The sequence below is a fragment of the Cyphomyrmex costatus genome, unplaced genomic scaffold (genome assembly GCF_001594065.2).
Source record: "Cyphomyrmex costatus isolate MS0001 unplaced genomic scaffold, Ccosl1.0 scaffold474, whole genome shotgun sequence".
In the NCBI taxonomy this organism is placed as follows: domain Eukaryota; kingdom Metazoa; phylum Arthropoda; class Insecta; order Hymenoptera; family Formicidae; genus Cyphomyrmex; species Cyphomyrmex costatus.
Genome location: NW_017279009.1, coordinates 2,095,914 through 2,114,826, shown reverse-complemented (window position 1 = coordinate 2,114,826; position 18,913 = coordinate 2,095,914). Strand labels below are relative to the sequence as shown.

The 18,913-nt window shown below is 33.3% G+C and overlaps 2 protein-coding genes across 2 annotated transcripts; one reads left to right on the top strand and one right to left on the bottom strand.

Annotated features, from left to right (window-relative positions):
* Nucleotides 1-564: 564 nt before the first annotated feature.
* LOC108777952 (peptide transporter family 2) lies at nt 565-8,229 on the bottom strand. The gene is made up of 9 exons (XM_018544971.1): nt 8,192-8,229; nt 5,389-5,467; nt 3,834-4,062; nt 3,358-3,626; nt 3,191-3,273; nt 2,155-2,571; nt 1,724-1,949; nt 1,044-1,654; nt 565-953 (listed from the first exon to the last, which is right to left on the bottom strand). Exons 1-9 carry the CDS (start codon nt 8,207-8,209, stop codon nt 780-782), a joined length of 2,106 nt encoding a protein of 701 aa, XP_018400473.1. The 5' UTR covers nt 8,210-8,229; the 3' UTR covers nt 565-779.
* A 7,565-nt stretch (nt 8,230-15,794) lies between these two features.
* elgi (E3 ubiquitin-protein ligase NRDP1 elgi) lies at nt 15,795-17,702 on the top strand. The gene is made up of 3 exons (XM_018545090.1): nt 15,795-15,890; nt 16,714-17,301; nt 17,384-17,702. Exons 1-3 carry the CDS (start codon nt 15,801-15,803, stop codon nt 17,651-17,653), a joined length of 948 nt encoding a protein of 315 aa, XP_018400592.1. The 5' UTR covers nt 15,795-15,800; the 3' UTR covers nt 17,654-17,702.
* The last annotated feature ends 1,211 nt before the right edge of the window (nt 17,703-18,913 follow it).

Below are 18,913 nucleotides of genomic sequence, written 5' to 3'. Positions count from 1 at the left end.
AAAATTTGTACATACCTTTACATGTTTTTAATATTTTTTTATTTTATTTTGTACAATTTAAATAATTAAATACAATTGTTACTGATTTTTTTTTTGCAAACATTTATATAGTAAAATTTTGAATTTGTATAAAAATATTTATATGTATATAGTTTTTATTTAAAGCTATTAATTTCGAAAATCTTATTATACAATCATTATCTGCTTTCGACAGGCAAAGCCGTTCAATAAACAAATTTCTTTTACTTTAATCAATTCCGCTCGCTTGTTAAATTTGTCATTTATAATATTTTTATATAATTTAATTCTTTTTTCATTCTACAAATTTCCAGTTTTATAATTTTCATTGTATCATTCACAGCACTTGTACAATTTTAATAATAATTTATTAATTTTGCTTTAATTTTGTAAGAATATAAAAACTATTAAAATTTTTTACATAATATTTACAATTAAAAAAATTTTTAATGTTATCTTAATATATAAAATATACCATTTCTCACTCCACAAACTTTCATATTTATTATTATAAAATGAATATATATATATATACCTTCAGTCTGACAATTATTTTTACGAAAAAAGAAAGACTGAGAGTGAGATTGTGTATTAAGAAAAAAAATCCTATATCTCTTGTCATATCCACTCTCGAGAATAACAGATGTTCAATAGAAATAAACGGATCCTCGATGTGAGAGAAATCCTTTATATCTGTGGCAAGTATTCTTATTCTTCAAATAAGGGAACATGAAAATTATAATTTCTCACTTAGTCATCGCTCATCGTTTTTCATCCTCTTTGTAGGCCAAATTGACATTCCCACTCTTTTCATTCAAGGGTATTGCATTATCTTCTTCCTCTGATATATCCACATATTTGTAGAATATAGTCATCACACCGAATATTATCATGACTACTGCCATCAAACCGGCATATAGAAAAATCTCGTACACCTGTGGAATAAATAAATAAATCGTATGAGAAATGTGAAAAATGGATATTAAGACCCAAAATAGAATACATAGTTGGTTTTGGTCACTTACTAGCCTCTCAAAGGGATGTGCGCCCTTTATGATAACTACAATGATATTGCCGAATGCCACGGTCAGTAACCAACCGGCTTGTAATAGAGACTTCATGGATACTGGAGCTTGAGTAAAAGCAAACTGCAGACCCGTTACAGCGAACATCACCTCGCCCATTGTGAGGATGATATATTGCGGCAACATCCAAGCCATGTGCAGCGAATTGGGTGGCGTGACTATGACTGTTTTGCCGCTGATCTTCGGTTGATTATTATACATAAGGTTGGAACCTATCACGGCGTACACTCCACCGGATTTGAAAGGCACATTCTCGTCCAGCAGTGTTCCGTTTAAGTAGACGTCATATTCGCTTGGATCCTGAATTTCTACTAACTTCGAGTGTATGGAATTTAAACTACTGATCGATACTGGAATTGATACTACTTCCGTCTTGTCCTTACTGAGCAACTTCAATGTAGTGTTACTTAATCCAGACTCAAGATAGATGAGACTGCGGATCATTGGCTTACCATTCTCCGGTTTGCTCACCATGTCTTCATAGTTATCTTGTAATCCCGAGGGTGTTATAACCCAAGATGTTGCAACGGCCTCCTTGGCAGTCGTTTCTCCTGATAAAAGAAGTTATTTTTAAAATACGTGCTACACATTTTTCGAAATCTAAAATTTATAAATTTTACCTTGGTAATTTTTCAATTTAGTGTAACCCTTTTCATAGCACTCTGTGAAATCTGCTGTGTAAGGTATTTTAACAGATCCGTTTGCTTTTAATTCTAAAACTTCTGACATGTTTAGTGAGCTTATACTAATTGGATTTTGATCCAAATTTACACTCACTCCACAATCCATTGTATTAAAGATTCGGATTTGAGCGAATCCGTTTGTCGGTAACTTCGGATATGTTTTCTGGAAATCAAAATATAATACATAACATTTTTCATGTAAGGATTGTAGCGTTAGTAATTACATAATTCGAATTTGATAAGATATAGAAATATGTGATATTATATATAATTAAAATTTCCATATCTTTAAAAGAATTTAATTAAGCATTCATCACAGATATATGTCAACAATTTCGAATATCTATAAAATTTCTCTTTATTACTACCTCGATATTTATTTCGACAATACCGGCTGCGACAAAAGCAACGCTGGCTAAGAGACCGCCGGTAACGAGCTTCTTCAAGGGTGTATCAATGAAATGTATTTTGGTAAAAATTGGATAAATACAAGTTTCGAAGATTGGTATAAAAATGATGATCAACAACGGATTGACGGCTTGTAACTGATCAGGCAATAGTACAAAACTGCCTATTTGACCATCCATTCGTGTTGCTTGGAAAGTCCATTGAGAGCCTTGCTGATCGTAAAGCGCCCAGAATATTGGCAGTGGTATGTACAATTTCAAGACCCCTAGTGCGATTTTAATGTCTTCGATCAGTTTGTTGTCATAAACATCATCGGCATGATCGAGCCAGTGATCGCGTTTTTCTCCTTTGTCTTTAATTTTATTGCCGATTGCATGCTAGTTTTTTTGAAACATAAAGAGAGTATATTTATCTTATAAGAGATTTTTGAATTCTAATTTTTATAAAATTAAAAATTTTTAGATTTAAATGTATAAAAGAGATTTTAATTAAAGACTCTAATTTTTATGGCTCATATTTTTATAGAAAATTCAAAAATCCATAGATCTACATATAATCTAGAAATATTTAAAACAATTCTCGCATTCATGAATTCAAGAGAGAGTTCTAAGAATTATAATTTATATTTGTCATTTTTAAATCGTATAGACAGATAATACAATTATTTTACACTCACGTATATTTGTGTATGAAAAAAATGTTTAAATAAAAAGATATATATCTAAACAATTTTCAAATTGTCTAGTAAATTGTTTGTTAAATAATAATTTGTCTTTTAATTTTTTCAGTCTAAAGCGGGGAGCACAGACTTTTGCATAACCCATATAACGCATAAACCATATACATAAAGAATTTGATTGGTCCATTGACTCATGCATAAGAAAATGGGCCAATGAAATTCCTTATGCACATGCTTTATGCGTCATGCAAAAGTGTGTGTTGGGGCTCTAAGTCTGCACAGATGTCATTTATCGTGTTTTCGATGATACGACTTACGCAAACGCATTTGGTAACTTTAACGATGAGATTGCCCGTAGGATTGACTATTTTGTACATTCTTTTCCCCAAGACGAATACAACTAAAAATTAAAATTAAAATGGCATTAATTAAAAAACTGCATCTGTATAAATGAGAGATCTGTTTCGTGCTTTCTCATTCTTACAAATTGATGTAATCATCAGAACTGCTGGTACCAAAAATGCTACGAAGAAACAATCGGCGCCAAAGCACTTCGTTTCACGAATCACCGGAGTTAGTAAAGTTGAGATTAGAGAGCCTGTGTTAATGGCGAAGTAGAAAAAAGAAAAGAACATTGCCAACTGCTTTTCTTGTTGAGGCAATACAAACTGATCGCCTCCGAAAGCCGAAACACATGGTTTTATCCCGCCTGTACCAAGCGCTATTAGGAATAAACCTAATATAGAAAATTCTCTGAAAAAATTTAGAAAAGTTCATTCTTTTGTCAACTAAAATTAACAACTAGTATTAAAAATTAGTAGCATTTAAATGATATTTAAATTCAAATGGAAATCTAGAACAGAAGTTTTTTTATAATATATATATATATATATATATATGTGTGCTAATTTTCAGTATGTTAATATTATGGTTATTTTAGACATTTTTTTTTATACTGACTGTGCGGGTAATCCGATGGGAGTTGCCGCACTCAAAGATAGAATCACTTGTCCAAGTGAATATACAATACTCAAATAAAGAATAGTATTGAACTTTCCAAGCCATGAATCAGATATGATCGCACCGAGCAGTGGAAAAAAATAGACGAAAGCGCTGAAGATATGATAGATTATTGTAGATGTGCTTTCACTGTATTTCAACATGTTATATAAATACAGTGACAGAACGGCTAAAAATAAAAAAGATAATTTCCTGTTAATATTTCCATTAAATTATGTATGAATTAATCAGATTCAAGATCAATGTTAAAGTTATTTTTCAATATATTATATATCAGAGTTTTAATATTATCGGAATTGCAGAATTAAAAATAAATATCTCGCTCTATGTTATAAATTTTATTAATATATATTTAATTTTTTTTTATTATTAAGAAGATAGTTATAATATAATTACATTATTCTGTTAAATAAAAAATAAGTTATAAAAAAATAATATAATATTAAGTCGGTACAAAAGTTCTTGCCGATGCGGATAAATATATCTACATGGCAATCGAGCACAATTCAGCACAAATTTTATTTTATTTTTTTTACAAAATGGCGGTGCTAACTTCACGCACATAAAAATGTTATAGTGATCGAAACGTGAATTGGTTTAAACGATTTAAAGACAGTGATTTCAATGTCAGTGAACGCACCGGACGTCCTGCATCTGTGGAAGAGGAAGAATTTCAAGCATTACTTAATGAAGATTGAGTCTAATCGACTCGTGAGCTTGCAACACAACTGGGAGTTGATCATTCAACAATTGTTCACTGTTTAAATGCAATGGGAAAATTTAAAAGTATGAAAAGTGGATGCCACACAAATTATCCGAACTGGCAAGACACATATAGTGCTAAGGAGACTAAGGAAGCATTGTTAAAGTTGGAATGCAATATTTTCCCGCATCCAGCTTACTCCAGACATTGCCTCTTCTGATTATTATCTGTTTAGATCAATGCAACACGGCTTATCCGGTGAGAGCTTCTCAAATACAGAGGATATACGAAAATGGGTCGATCGCTTCAAAAGACGATTCCTTTTTTCGACGTAATCCGTATGCCAGAAAGATGGAAAAAAATCGTGGAAAACAATGGAAAATATTTCGATTAATATATAATGCATCGATCTTTTTATTGTAATTAAAAAATTGCAAAAAAACAATTTTGGTAAGAACTTTTGCACCAACCTAATAACGTAGAATTTCAGAAAATATCACATTTGTTTAGAGATTGTTATAATTTATTACTAGTATACATACAACAACATACGTTAGAAAGATTGAACTGAATTTATAAACAACTTATATAATTGCCAATTTATAGAAAATGATTAGCTCGAAAAATTTATTGTATAATTGCAAATTAAAAATCGCATTATTAGCCAGAGTTATAATTAAAGGAGCAATTGTTCTAATTATTGTAGCATCATTTTTAAACTACATAAATTACATAATATGTCTGACGTTTATACTTAAATTGACGCTGACGATTTATAATTTATATACTTACTGCGCATTCCATAATAAGAAAATCTCTCGCAGAATTCATTGCTGATAATGAAGAACACCGATTTAGGATACTTCACTTTCTGAAAATTTTTTAAAAGGAAAAGTCATCCTTTTTATAATAAAACATCAAAATTGAATATGAATGTATTTCAATAAAAAAATTATTTTATCCTAGTTATTTTCAGCTCACTTTATCAATTTTAGTATTATTAAGGTTATAGTAATTTTTGCAAATTTTGAAAAAATTTATTGACATGTATGTATATATAAAGACTTAAACAGAAATCAAGTTACATATAAAATAAAAGTGGTAATTATTTCTCGAATTGGATAATTTCGCGACTTTAAACATGAAAATTTTTACTCAAAAATAAAACCATAATTTTTAAGTAGTTGAAAAATTTGATTTTCTGTTAATGAGACGCTCGACCCGAGTTATGAAAGTAGCTTTTCAAAGAAAAATGTCTAGCGTAATCACATTGACCTAATTAATAAATATCATTGTTACATAGTAGGCACATTTAGTTTCTAATGTTTTCCAGCGAAGATCGAAATGCGAAGGTCGTGCCGACCGAATTATCATTCATGCCATTTGTCTTGAAGTTAACGATTGGGGATAAAGACTTTATAGAAATGAGATAACAAAATGAGCCTGTGACATAATAGTACTTCATATGAGAATATCTTGTTTTTACACGGTATTCTCTCATTATGTGACGTACTGTTTTCCTAAAACGTGTCGATATTTACGTTATATTTTAGGAAAATAATGAAATTTAAAATTAAAATGTAAATATAGAGTAGCAAGGACGTTCTAATGGACTTCTTATTTATTTATGTTGAAGTTATATAAGACGTGGAATATACTATATGTAGTAATGAAAAAAATTCCTAACAATGAAAATTCATGTAAATTGTAAGTATTTAATATATGTAAATATTGTACATAGCTCTCTCTCTCTGTTTTTGCTATTAAATTTTTAAAAACAAAGTTGTTTACAAATATATTATTTAGCGATCTTTGATACAATTCAAAACATGTTTTGCCTTCAAGAAAATTTTAACACGCGAAGAGATTACTATAGAATAAATTAGTATATTCTGTCTTACAATAATTAATTTTCAGTTATGGCTTTGACAATTAAGTCACAATGATAACATTGTCTTCTGACTGACATAGCCTGGTATGTATGAGCGTCGATAGCGAATGATGTAAAGTATAATTTAAATTGCATTACGATATGCTATCAGCTGATACAGAAAGTACTGATGTTTAAAAATTGTGCGACACAATTCTAGATTATTATGAAATAATGACGTAGCTGATTTCTGACACCAGCAATACTAATGTCGCTTTTAAGGGAATCTTAGAAAAGGGGGAATCTTAAATAAGTATACAAGTATAATACTTGTTTAAGATTATCTTTACTAGGCAGTTATTGAAGACTCGCGTTTAAATGCCATCGTGTAAAAACAGGACATCATAGAAAATATCACTAGCTAATGAATTACGATATGTATATATAATATATTCTCAAAGAACGCAGATGCGTCAAAAAGTTTTAAAACAACATAAGCTATTAATTATTTATATACTGTTTATGTTTATACCATAACTTTGGCCACAATTAAATGTTTTTAATTAGTTTAATATTTAATACAACTTTAAAATAAAATTTAATGTGTTAGTATCGTATTTAGATGATATTACAAATATAAATAAAAATTTTTGAATAAGAGGTTTAAGAGTTTCCGAGACGTTTTATGCTGTTGCTTTCTTGGAAGTTTGCACGAATGCGAACTATAAAAATACATAGAATATTTACAAACTCAGATAATGCGTTCTCCTTTGCAACAATTAATTACGTAGTACGTACGAATATGACAAAACTCGCGATTACAGAGATATCATTATCTGTAATATTTGTACTTTTCTCTCGACAATCGCTCCGAATCAAACCTAAATCTTGGTAGTACTGGTCGTACAATTACGATGTCAATAAACAATTTCATAATGATATATGTATAATATGTGAGAAACGAGTTCGAAAGGATTATCTAATTTTAGATATATATAGCAATATCATACAATAGTATTCTAATGTTGATCATAAACGAAAATCGGTGTCTCGCGACATCCGGATTGAGATTGTCGCACGACGATCAAAATGAATTTGATGAAAAACTTGTGTCTCGGAGAAAGTACAGTAGACGCGGTCGTGATGAAGGGAATTAGTCTGGCATGCTGACGTGAATGGAAGTGAATCAGTGAACCAGCGCTCAATTGAAAAACCGATTTATTCTCCAAACCTATTCATGTCACTATTGTTGTGATAATTTGAGTTTATGTAAATTATAGCACATATTTTTCTTTTCAGCGCATCAGTCAAAATGTACAACAAAAGCATGAAGCAAGGCGTTTAAAAATATTTAAAAAATCACATCGATTTCTATATCAATTTGAATATATGTGTTCATGAAGATCAAACGATATGATTTGAGTTAACTTTTGTTAAGTAAAAGATAGATAAGTCGCGAACTATACGTATTATATGTTTGAGTAAAGATATATAATTTAGAAGCAATGCGTTTTTGAAAATTGCAAGAAATCAATATTTCATCTCTTTTTTTTCAATATTTGTATATTTTATAAAATTCTAAAATATTTTTTCAGTATTCCATCGAGATAGAACGAATGCGGTTTCTAGTTTATCGTTCAGAAAAAGACACTTATAATCAGTTAAATTATACTAAACTACCTACTTAAATACAACAATGTCATAAGTACATTTTAACAAAATTACCTGACGCACATGAGGCATTTTATTCACATATACGTAATAAACCGTATTTTAACCACAATTGAGAGGAAAAAAAAGCTGTATGTGTATATCAATATTGAGCACTACCACGAGGATCGCTTCACTTCATCAGGAGGATGTTTTGCCCGATTTGTCACAAGGTTTGTCTACTCCGGATCGTTCAGATCGAGGAGTGACAACGAGCGATCACTCGTCGTCGATTTTGACAGTTCCGTTCGCACGCGCTTCACCATCGAGACTGACATCAGCGACCATGAGTGAGCATAATATTGTTGCCAGAGTAAGTAGGTAGGTAGGTACAACCATGTAGGTACAGTATATCTCAAAGCAGGCATAATACACAGGTGACAGGCAGACATTACGTCGTAGTGCGAGCGAACAGTGCGGTGTAGTATTTCGATGGATGTGAAAGTACGTGGTCACATACAGGGCCACGTGCACAACCTGCCGTTCATTTTTACAAGTGGTTCAGATATGCGCTGTGACAGTGTTTTCGATTTAAGCTGGATTTATCTCGAGAGATTACGAGAGTCCGTGATTGGAAAACGCTAGACGTCATTGCATTATACGTACACAATATAATAATGTATAGAGTATGAAAAAGAGATAAACGTGACGTCGTGATTTTTAAGAATAATTGACCTTTTCTTAGATATCTAATAAATATTTAATGTGTCACAACGGTAGTTAACAAAATGCGTTTACTTCTAGTAAAGGAAATGCGATACTAATATTAAAAAGCTGTGACTTATGCTGCTGACCTTGTTGGTATAAATTATGAGGAAAAGCCAGAGAAGCGTATACATATATTTTTCTAGTGTGGTTATCGAAACTCGCGCGCTATATGAGTATAATTAAAAAGACCGCAGCTGCACATCCGCCGATTAAATTGTCAGATTCTTTCCCACTAAAGTAACGTATTGCATGTGTGTACACACATATACTACTTCTTTTATAACTATGTATTATCTACACAAGTAGAACGATCCGAAGAATACAATGATTACACTTAATTGTAGGCTGATCTTTTCTTTTGTTTACAGCAAGTGATAAGCATTGAAAGAAAGATATGATTGTTCTAAAGCAAAAATCACTCCAATCCCGATTGTTAGCAAGGTAATTCAGAAGAAAAATCTATTAAACTAATCTATCGAGATCATTTTAATCTAAGAAAAATCAATCCATAAAGTCCGTTATAAAATTTGCCGTTGAAACTTTCGTGCGAAACTTTCATCTCAAACTAAAATATCATGTATATTGCAGAATCTTTCGCAAAGCGAAATAGGATTGCGACGACAGGTAACACGAAGAAAACAGAGAAGTTGCTCAATAAAAACGCGGTCGATGATATATACGTATGAATGTAAATTCGATGCGGGACGTTTATCTGATAATTTTGCAATATCGAAAAACGCGGGAAGTTTATGTTTCGTCAAATGATTCCAGAATATTTTGCGTTCCCCTTTCCTTATTTCTCGTCAAACAACATTAACGTTAATATACGTATGGAAATATCAGTCTCGTATGATCATTAAATTATATAACGCGTTATATACGCTTAAATATGTGGTAATAATAATAATTTTCTGATCTCATGGTAACACTATCATTGAGCGAAAATAATTCCTATGTTCATACAAATTTTTCGTAGATACTTACCGCACCAAAACCACAGACAAATAAGATTATTAGACAGGATTATTACGAAACTCAAATAATTGCGGTGATCTTATCTATTTATCTGTCTAAAACTTATCTAAATATTTTTTATATTTAAATAAATATACTATAAATTTTGTGTAGACCTTTATAGCGTTTCATGAATATTTACGACTTAGGTGCTGATCTCCTAACTTGGAGATTGATCTCACCTTTTCTTGTTCTTCGACATTGTTTTGGTTATCCGGGTGATCTGAAACATATAATATAAATATTTAAGAAGCTGACAAAGTGATTACATCATTGAGGCCTGAGATATAGACGCTGCCGTAAGAAGATCAAGATAAAACTGGCAAAGTTAAATAATGCTGAGAATTATCTTTATCATTACAGTGTCTGCATTTATGATAATTATTTTACATCCAGCATAAATTAAGTACATTAATTAATTACATTAACTGTTATATTAAAAATCATATTGGTAGCCTATTTTAATCTATCTAAGTAAAAGTAACCGGCGATCGTTTACGTCGATCATCAATATTCATAGGGACAATTTGACTGTTTAAACTGGGTCATGGTCCAATTATGTACCAAGCTAATAAAAGAAGGTATATAAATACAACAATTAAATTGATAAATATTGAATATATCAATCAGGAATGTATTTACTGTCATACATCTGAGTAATATGTGTGACAAATGTAATGATATTATATTGTTTATATCATTTTTTTACTTTGATTTATTATTCGATAATTTCTTATCACACTTGTACAAATTACAACGATTTATCGTAGATAAATGACGTTGTTAAAAGAGACATAAGATTATTATCACAAATAAGTTTAGCAATTATCGTCGGTTATATTAGCGGATGCAATACTCGATATTCTTTGAAGAGATAAATGGATTGTTCACAATATTACTAGTCTAAACATTTTTTCTTATTCCTTAATGTTTGGATTAAAGTTTAATATTTTACTTTAAGTAATTATGTCACTAATCAAATGTTTGCATAGCACTTTTATCTATTATAATACACTTATAATTTTTATTGTTTAATATTTTTAATTATCTTATTATTATAATAGTTATCTATTATTTTTGTAAGTTATTTTTACTTAAATAAAATAGCAACAGCTAGTTTTCTGTTCACAAAACAATTTTTATTATCGCTAAATTACCTGTTTACTTTCACAGATATAAATATACGTATAAATGACTTTCAAAAACCATATAATTAAAGTAACGATAAATCAATTTGCGTTATCGATATATAGAAAACGATGACAGATGCTAAAGCTTAATATTTATTTTATTATCTATTAAATATTTATTTTTATTATTCGGGAGAAAATAAAATATCTCCAGAATGGCTTGACCGATTTAAATTTTTTTTTGCTCAAATTACTCGTGACGATGCCGTCTTTCAGGACATATAACGTTCGATTCAAAATTTTTTATATTTTAGTAGTTATGCACCCCCGAAGAATGGACTCGGGATAAGAGACTTGTAGTGTCTTTTAGTTTTTGAACATGGCCGGAGACACTACCGCGTCTTCTGATAGTACAGTTAACAGAAATTATTAGAGAAAAGCGCTTTCTCATTTCAGTAATATCTTAATTGGCTCGCATGATCAATTAATCTTATTGCAAGTGTATGAAAGAAAGTTAAATCACGAGAAACACCACGGACGAAATGTAAAGGTATTGCGATAACAGGAACATCAATCTGAGGCAACATAAAGGCCCCCAGTATCCGAGAATGGATTGAAATGGATTAAAATGGATTCAAATTTTCAGAAATACGGATTCATGAATGTTAAAATGAATCCTTTTCGAATACGTTTTTGTTCATTTATAGGAATTGCATGGAGCATATCTGTATACTTTTCAATCATAAAATAATATTAGCTTTTTCAGTGCGTTTGTGACCACAGTGAATACTGTTCAATTCATAGTTTTGAATAGGAAACGCAGTTTTTCAATCCAGTTGTATCCAATTGAATCTAATTGAATCTAATTGAATTCAATTGAATCCACAAAAAAGTATTCGCTATTTAAAATACGAATTCGAATAGACAAAATCCAATCCATTCTCGGATACTGGGGGGCTATTTTTTTTTAAATATGCATGCGCGATGGAAAGATGAAGCAATGATAGTTGTTAAAAAATGGAATACCTCGGATTTCATTTTCGAAATTCTGACTGTTTGTCACACTCAAAGTGCTCATTTTCACCAATTCTGCGCCGTTCAGCTTATTTCCACGACGTTAACTCGGACACTGATCCCGTCTTTTCGTTCGTAATACCAAGTGTATAGATTATCACTCCTCATCTTATCTATCATTAAGTCTGCAGACGAAGAAAAACTGATCACAAAGACGCAAAGTTTTTATCATAAGTGATACTTGAAAAATTCAAAAGCTTGCATGTGAATCCAAAATGAATGTTGACGTTTGAGTATTATTTCAACAACGTTATATTTCTTCACAAAATATTAATGGAAACTTGTTATCAATATAAGTTTGGGTAAATATATAGAATAGGGGAGCCCCCCCCGATGATCTTGACCTTAACATATGTTGTCAAGGTCATCGGGGGGGGCTCCCTTATTCTATATATTTACCTAAGTTTGTATAGTTAGATAAAATACGAGGTGATAACTAAAAGTTTCTTAAATTTCTTCATAAATAAAAGTTATATAGTGGATCTCTCAATAATCCATCATCTCTCTCTTGAAGAAATAAATGATAATTTTAATATACAAATGCAAAAAATTGAATGGTTGAAAAATAATAGACTGAAAAATTAAATGTGAGCATTAATGTATATAGCATTAGAAACTAATGTATAGCATTAGAAATGGTTAGTGAAATTAAATACATATACTTGGGTGTTATTATAGATAGAAATTTAAATTTTACAGCACATGTTAATTATCTAGGGAAAAAGATAAGAATCGAAATTGAGGGCATTTCGTCGAATTAGTATGAATTTGACATCATATATGAAGTGCGTTGTATACAAAGCGATAATTGCTTCGTTGTTTGAATACTGTTCGTCTATATTAATGAGTTTAAACAATTATAATGTGCAGTATTTACAGAAGTTACCAAATAAAGGAATGAGAATTATATTACGATGCAATTACAGAACAAGAATTGAAGACATGCTTGAGGCATTGCAATTTATGGTATGTTAAATAAGACACAATGTATTTGTATTTTGATACATAAAATAGTAAATGGAGATTGTCTGGGTTATTTAAAAAAATGAGATAGAGCAAGTACAAACAAGATCAAAGGGAAATGTACACATATTAAAAGATGTAAAACTAGATAGGAACAGAGAGAGAATATTGTTATATGATGGGTTTAAAATGTACAACATTTTACCAAATGAAATAAGGAAGGGAAAAAGATTAAATAACTTTAAGAGAGCGCGTTAGTACCATATATAAGGAGTGGAGAGGGACAGTGCAATGCGTAGATGTATGTTGGGTAATTAATAAATAGGCATTATATTAGATTGTATCACACATTGTAACTATTGAAGCTAATAAAGATCAATCAATCAATCAATCTTCAAAACTTCCCTTTGGAAGCATATAGTATTTATACATTGACTTCAACACTTCTATCTAAAAAGTGGTTATCTCTGTATATTTTGATATATACGTTAAATGCCAATAAGTATTTCGTGAACATTGCAGTTCGCTCAAGGCAAAAGAAGCAATCTGACGAGTACTCGATATCAAAGCTTCTCACTTGATGGGTACTTTATTTTGTTGAGTGAGAAATTGTAATACAATCAAATTATATTATATGTTACTTTTTAATTGATGTCGACTGCGAGAGAGAGAAACACGGAAATAACCGGACCTTATAATTTCTTTGAAGAAAAAAAAAATATATATATATACATATAAAGAGAATTATTAATTCATCATATACGGATAGCTGCTGGTGAGAATCTTTTGTAAGTTCCCGTTGGCTTAATAGCTTAATATATATATATATATATATGTATATTCATTCCGTTTACTGTTCGGCTCTAAGATCCAGTTATCGAGATCAAATCCAAGCGAATTGTATCTTTGCGACAAGCACGGTAAACAGAAGCAAGACATATATATATTTCTTTTTCTCTTCAATAGTTCAACGGATTACGTTGAGAGAATAACAATTAAATTAACGGTCGCGATGCACGAATGTTTAGACCGTGTCACAGTTGGTCACAGTCATACATGGACACAGCTGGTCACAGTCACAGATGGAAGTGTGACCACACCATGGTCACAGTGTTGACAGTGCGGTAATCTTAATAGCTTAATATATATATATATATATATATATGTATATTCATTCCGTTTACTGTTCGGCTCTAAGATCCAGTTATCGAGATCAAATCCAAGCGAATTGTATCTTTGCGACAAGCACGGTAAACAGAAGCAAGACATATATATATTTCTTTTTCTCTTCAATAGTTCAACGGATTACGTTGAGAGAATAACAATTAAATTAACGGTCGCGATGCACGAATGTTTAGACCGTGTCACAGTTGGTCACAGTCATACATGGACACAGCTGGTCACAGTCACAGATGGAAGTGTGACCACACCATGGTCACAGTGTTGACAGTGCGGTAATGCAATACGCGTAAAGTTGCGCTCAAAATAGGTGTCAAGGCATTTGCGTACATCCGGTGTACTCGATTTTCAAAGTGCGTGCCGCGCATCTGCGCACCAAATTGCCGACCGATTACGAACCGCTGTAATCTTTCTATTTTGATTAAATGAACAATGAACATCTACGGATTTCCGCGTGCGGAACGTCTCGTTGTAGATCTTCCAGCCGATATTAAGATTATTGTTATTTAGCTTTCGGCTGCGGCTACGATCGAGCTGCGAACGCTGTTTGTTACCCTTATCTGTCGAGAATCACTTCGAGTTCTCTTCCCTCGCATTCCCTTCATTATTTGTTCAGCGAAAATTCCGCCCAGTTCCACCCCATAATAAAATGACCAAGTGAACGTTCCTCGAGCATTTCTCTAGCAACGGAGCGGACGGTTAATTTTGACCTATATGCGTTTTGGAAGCGAGCCGTTTAGCGCGAGAACGGGACGGACTCGCGGATGTAACGGTAAAATCGTCCAGCAACAGTAGCGAGAGTCTGGGTCTCTCGAGACGAGGGAGTCTTCTCTCACAGTGCTGTCCTCGCTTCTTGCGTTCGTCGACGTCTATATGGACTACTCACGGAACTCCCGGTTATTTAACAATTTCACGCGCAATAAATCGAGCATGCCCCTCTACTCGCGCGAAAAAGCGTGCGCTCTTTCGCAACGATCAGCGTCCACGTGGATTCGAAAATCAATCGTGGCCGATATTAAACAATTCTTCGCCATCCGTGATTTCTCACGCGTGTATTTATATCTATATATTTCAAAGAACTAAACTAATTAAAAAACCTGTGTTTACAATTATGAAATATATTACACGTAATCATAAACATAATAAAATTATTTTGATAGTAAAATTGAAACTAAATATATTTATACAAAATATATATCAATTAATAATAAAATAAATCATATAAGTATACAAATATATATACATTAATTTATATTTGATGCATATATATTTGCAGAGTCGTGGAATTATTGCGTACGAAATTTGGAGAGGTTTGAAGGTGGTTTGTGAGGGAAAACTCTGGAGAGCGAGGTTTGAATCTCCTGGGCCATTATTAGGAGCACTCCCTCGTGTCTTTACGACTAGATCCGTTCCTGACAGTCGCGAGTCGCTCGCGACACTCGTTGAGAGACTTGAGAGAGTCGCAAGACTCGCCAAAGTCGTGCGAGGAGGAAGAAGGAGCGCGACGGAGGAGGTAGTGGGAGCCTGGGAGGTAGGAGGTGACACACGTATTCGCGATGGGGTTTGACGTGAACCGCTTCCAGGGGGACGTGGACGAAGAGCTCGTCTGTCCGATATGCTCTGGCGTGCTTGAAGATCCAGTCCAGGTAGGACGCGTGTTTGACCCGAGGAAACCTTCCTGCGAGACCCAACTCTGCGACTCTCACCTAACCTTCATTATTTGTTCTGCGCGTTTTTGTACGAAGAGATTTGCGAAGTCCGAAAAAGGAGAGAGGAGCGTTTCGATTTTCGAAGAGAGACAAGATCGAGGAGAAGCCCCGCGATTTTCGCGAGTTTTAACCCCGAGAATCTCATCTCGACGCAAACGAGAGGTCGATGAAACTACAAGATTTTCATTTGACGCAAATGACGCTCCAAGAGAAAGAGAAAGAGCTTTCGAATACATAATATCTCACGCGTCGCCCAGTGTGTTGCTTTATTTTCCGAGGCTTCCCGTTGTTCTTGTCCAAGTTACCTTGCTCTTGCCTCGAAATAAAGGCGAAACAAAATTGCGCATCTGCGAATATAGGTTAGCTTGACTTACCGCTTTTAATCTAGACGCTATTATATACTTATGGAAGAAGCATGTATCTTCTTGTAGAAGAAATACTACTTGTTCTAAATTAAGCTTGCCTTTACATGTTTACATACAAAATATACAAGCTGTCGTAATAAGCTTCTATATACTTTCAACTTCTCTTTCTTTGTCTTCATTTGAATGTCACAATAACCCTATCCGTAAATAACTATACTTCTATATTCTAACTTTCAACTATCTGTTTACATTATTTTTGTATTTCGAAATTTTTATTATTTCATCTTTGGTGGATATTGATTTGTTTTACCAGCAATAGCATGTATCTATATTTTGCTGCTTTATAAAGTTGTGGTAGCTTATGAAAAAACTGGTAGGTGAGTAATGTGTTACAGGCACCAGTGTGTGAACATGCCTTTTGTCGCACCTGTATCAACGAATGGATAAATCGTCAGCCTACGTGTCCCTTGGATCGAACGCCCATCACATCTACTCAGCTTAGAGCAGTTCCCAGAATCTTGAGAAATCTGTTGGCCCGCTTGTGTATCAAATGTGACAACATTATGTATGGCTGTAACATGGTCGTCAAGTTGGATTGCCTGGCGATGCATCTTGAGCAGTGTGAGTACAATCCGAAGAGACCAATGCAGTGTGAGCAGGGTTGCAGCTTGATCATTCCCAAGAACGAGCTCAAGGATCATAACTGCGTGCGCGAGCTCCGTAATCTCATACAGTCTCAGCAGCAAAAACTAGGCGATATGAAGCGTGAACTCGACGAGCAGCAGCTGCAAATCAATGAACACAAACGTGAGATCCATCTACTGAAAGACTTTATGCGCGCGCTGAGAGTATCGAATCCGGCGATGCGTGCGATCGCTGACCAGATGGAACGGGACGATGTTGTCAGATGGTCTGCGTCTCTGCCCCGCGCTAGAGTTACCAGATGGGGTGGTATGATCTCCACGCCTGATGAATTGTTGCAGGTACGAATTGTTTATTTACCAATTGATAAATTGATTTTGTGAATATACACTCATCCTAAAATTGTTCTTTTCATATTTGTAGACAATGATCAAGAGAACTCTGTCGGAATATAATTGTCCACCTCATGTGATCGACGAACTGATGGAAAACTGCCACGAGAGGAAATGGCCACCAGGTCTTAATTCTCTGGAGACTAGACAAAATTCTCGACGACAATACGACAATTACGTGTGCAAAAGAGTGCCTGGAAAACAAGCGGTGTTGGTCCTTCACTGTGATAACATGCACATGCCGGAGGATATGATGGTTGAACCTGGATTAGTGATGATCTTTGCACATGGCATCGAGTAGAATTGTTCGACAGCGTATATGAATACGATTAATTGAACACAATCGCGGACCCAGAAACACTGATATCACATCGCATGCGCGGAGGAGCGAATTTGCTCTACTATACTTTGCGAATTGATGTGTTATTCTAGAATTTTGTTAGAATTAATTCGGAATTATCATCTGATTGCTAAGTTTTATTCGGAAAATTCCTTCATTGGGATATTCAGGCGTTCACGGTTGAAAACCTAATATTGCAGGATTGTCCTTGATGCGAATTCATTCCGAAGATAAATCGAAGCCGTTGAGCATACGCAAACGATGATGCATATGTCGCCCTTTGTGATACGCGATTCTAGAGGCGCGATTGTCACGTACATGCTCGATTGGGATTGCAATTGTAATCAATACGGCAATATAATACTGGTAAACATATTTCTCGCCGCGACAGGTTTGATTTGCCGTTTGGTTACCTCGATCGAACTCCCACAGGAAAACTCAATCGAGTATCTGGATCGTTGCACTGTGATATACCACTTCGGTGAGAAATCTCCTGAAATCGCGTGATAAATGACCGACCATTGTCTCTCCTTCTTGGCCGGTCGATTGATCGAATTGTACATTTTTTCATCGGCGGTTCGTTTATCGTTCATTTCAGGATCATTTACGGATACTTGATCTGTGAATGTTTTACTATAATACTTTAGAGAGAGAGAGAGAGAGAGAGAGAAGAGCGTAAGCAATGATTGGAGAAAACATAAGCACAATTTTGGAATGCAAATTCACCATAGTGTGACTCTTTTTTAAAAATTTGACTTGTATTGATCCTGTCATAAACTGCATTTTTCTTTCTGATAATTTTTTTCTTGCAACTTATATGTACTTCCCTAAATTCTTTCTTTTCTTATTAGAAATTTACTCCATGCATTATAAATGAGGTCATTATTATCATCTATCTCTGTGCATAAGAATGCATTTCCTAAAAATTGTTACTAATTATTCTTTGTTGAATATGTCACAAATAGTGTGGTTGCTCTGAGTTGATGACACGTTTTGTTTCCTCGTCGTATCACTGTATTAGGATGTTCTATCGTTTTGTTTTTAAAAGAAAAGTTAAAAATTCATACTATCAAAATATTATTTGATAGTAAGAGATAGAGCATCCTACATTATGTAGCAGTGATAATTATTACTGTAACAATTAGTTAGGTCTATTAGTTTGTATCGCAATACTGATCTATTATGATTTGTGAATTGTATAACGTTAAATGCTTTTTTATG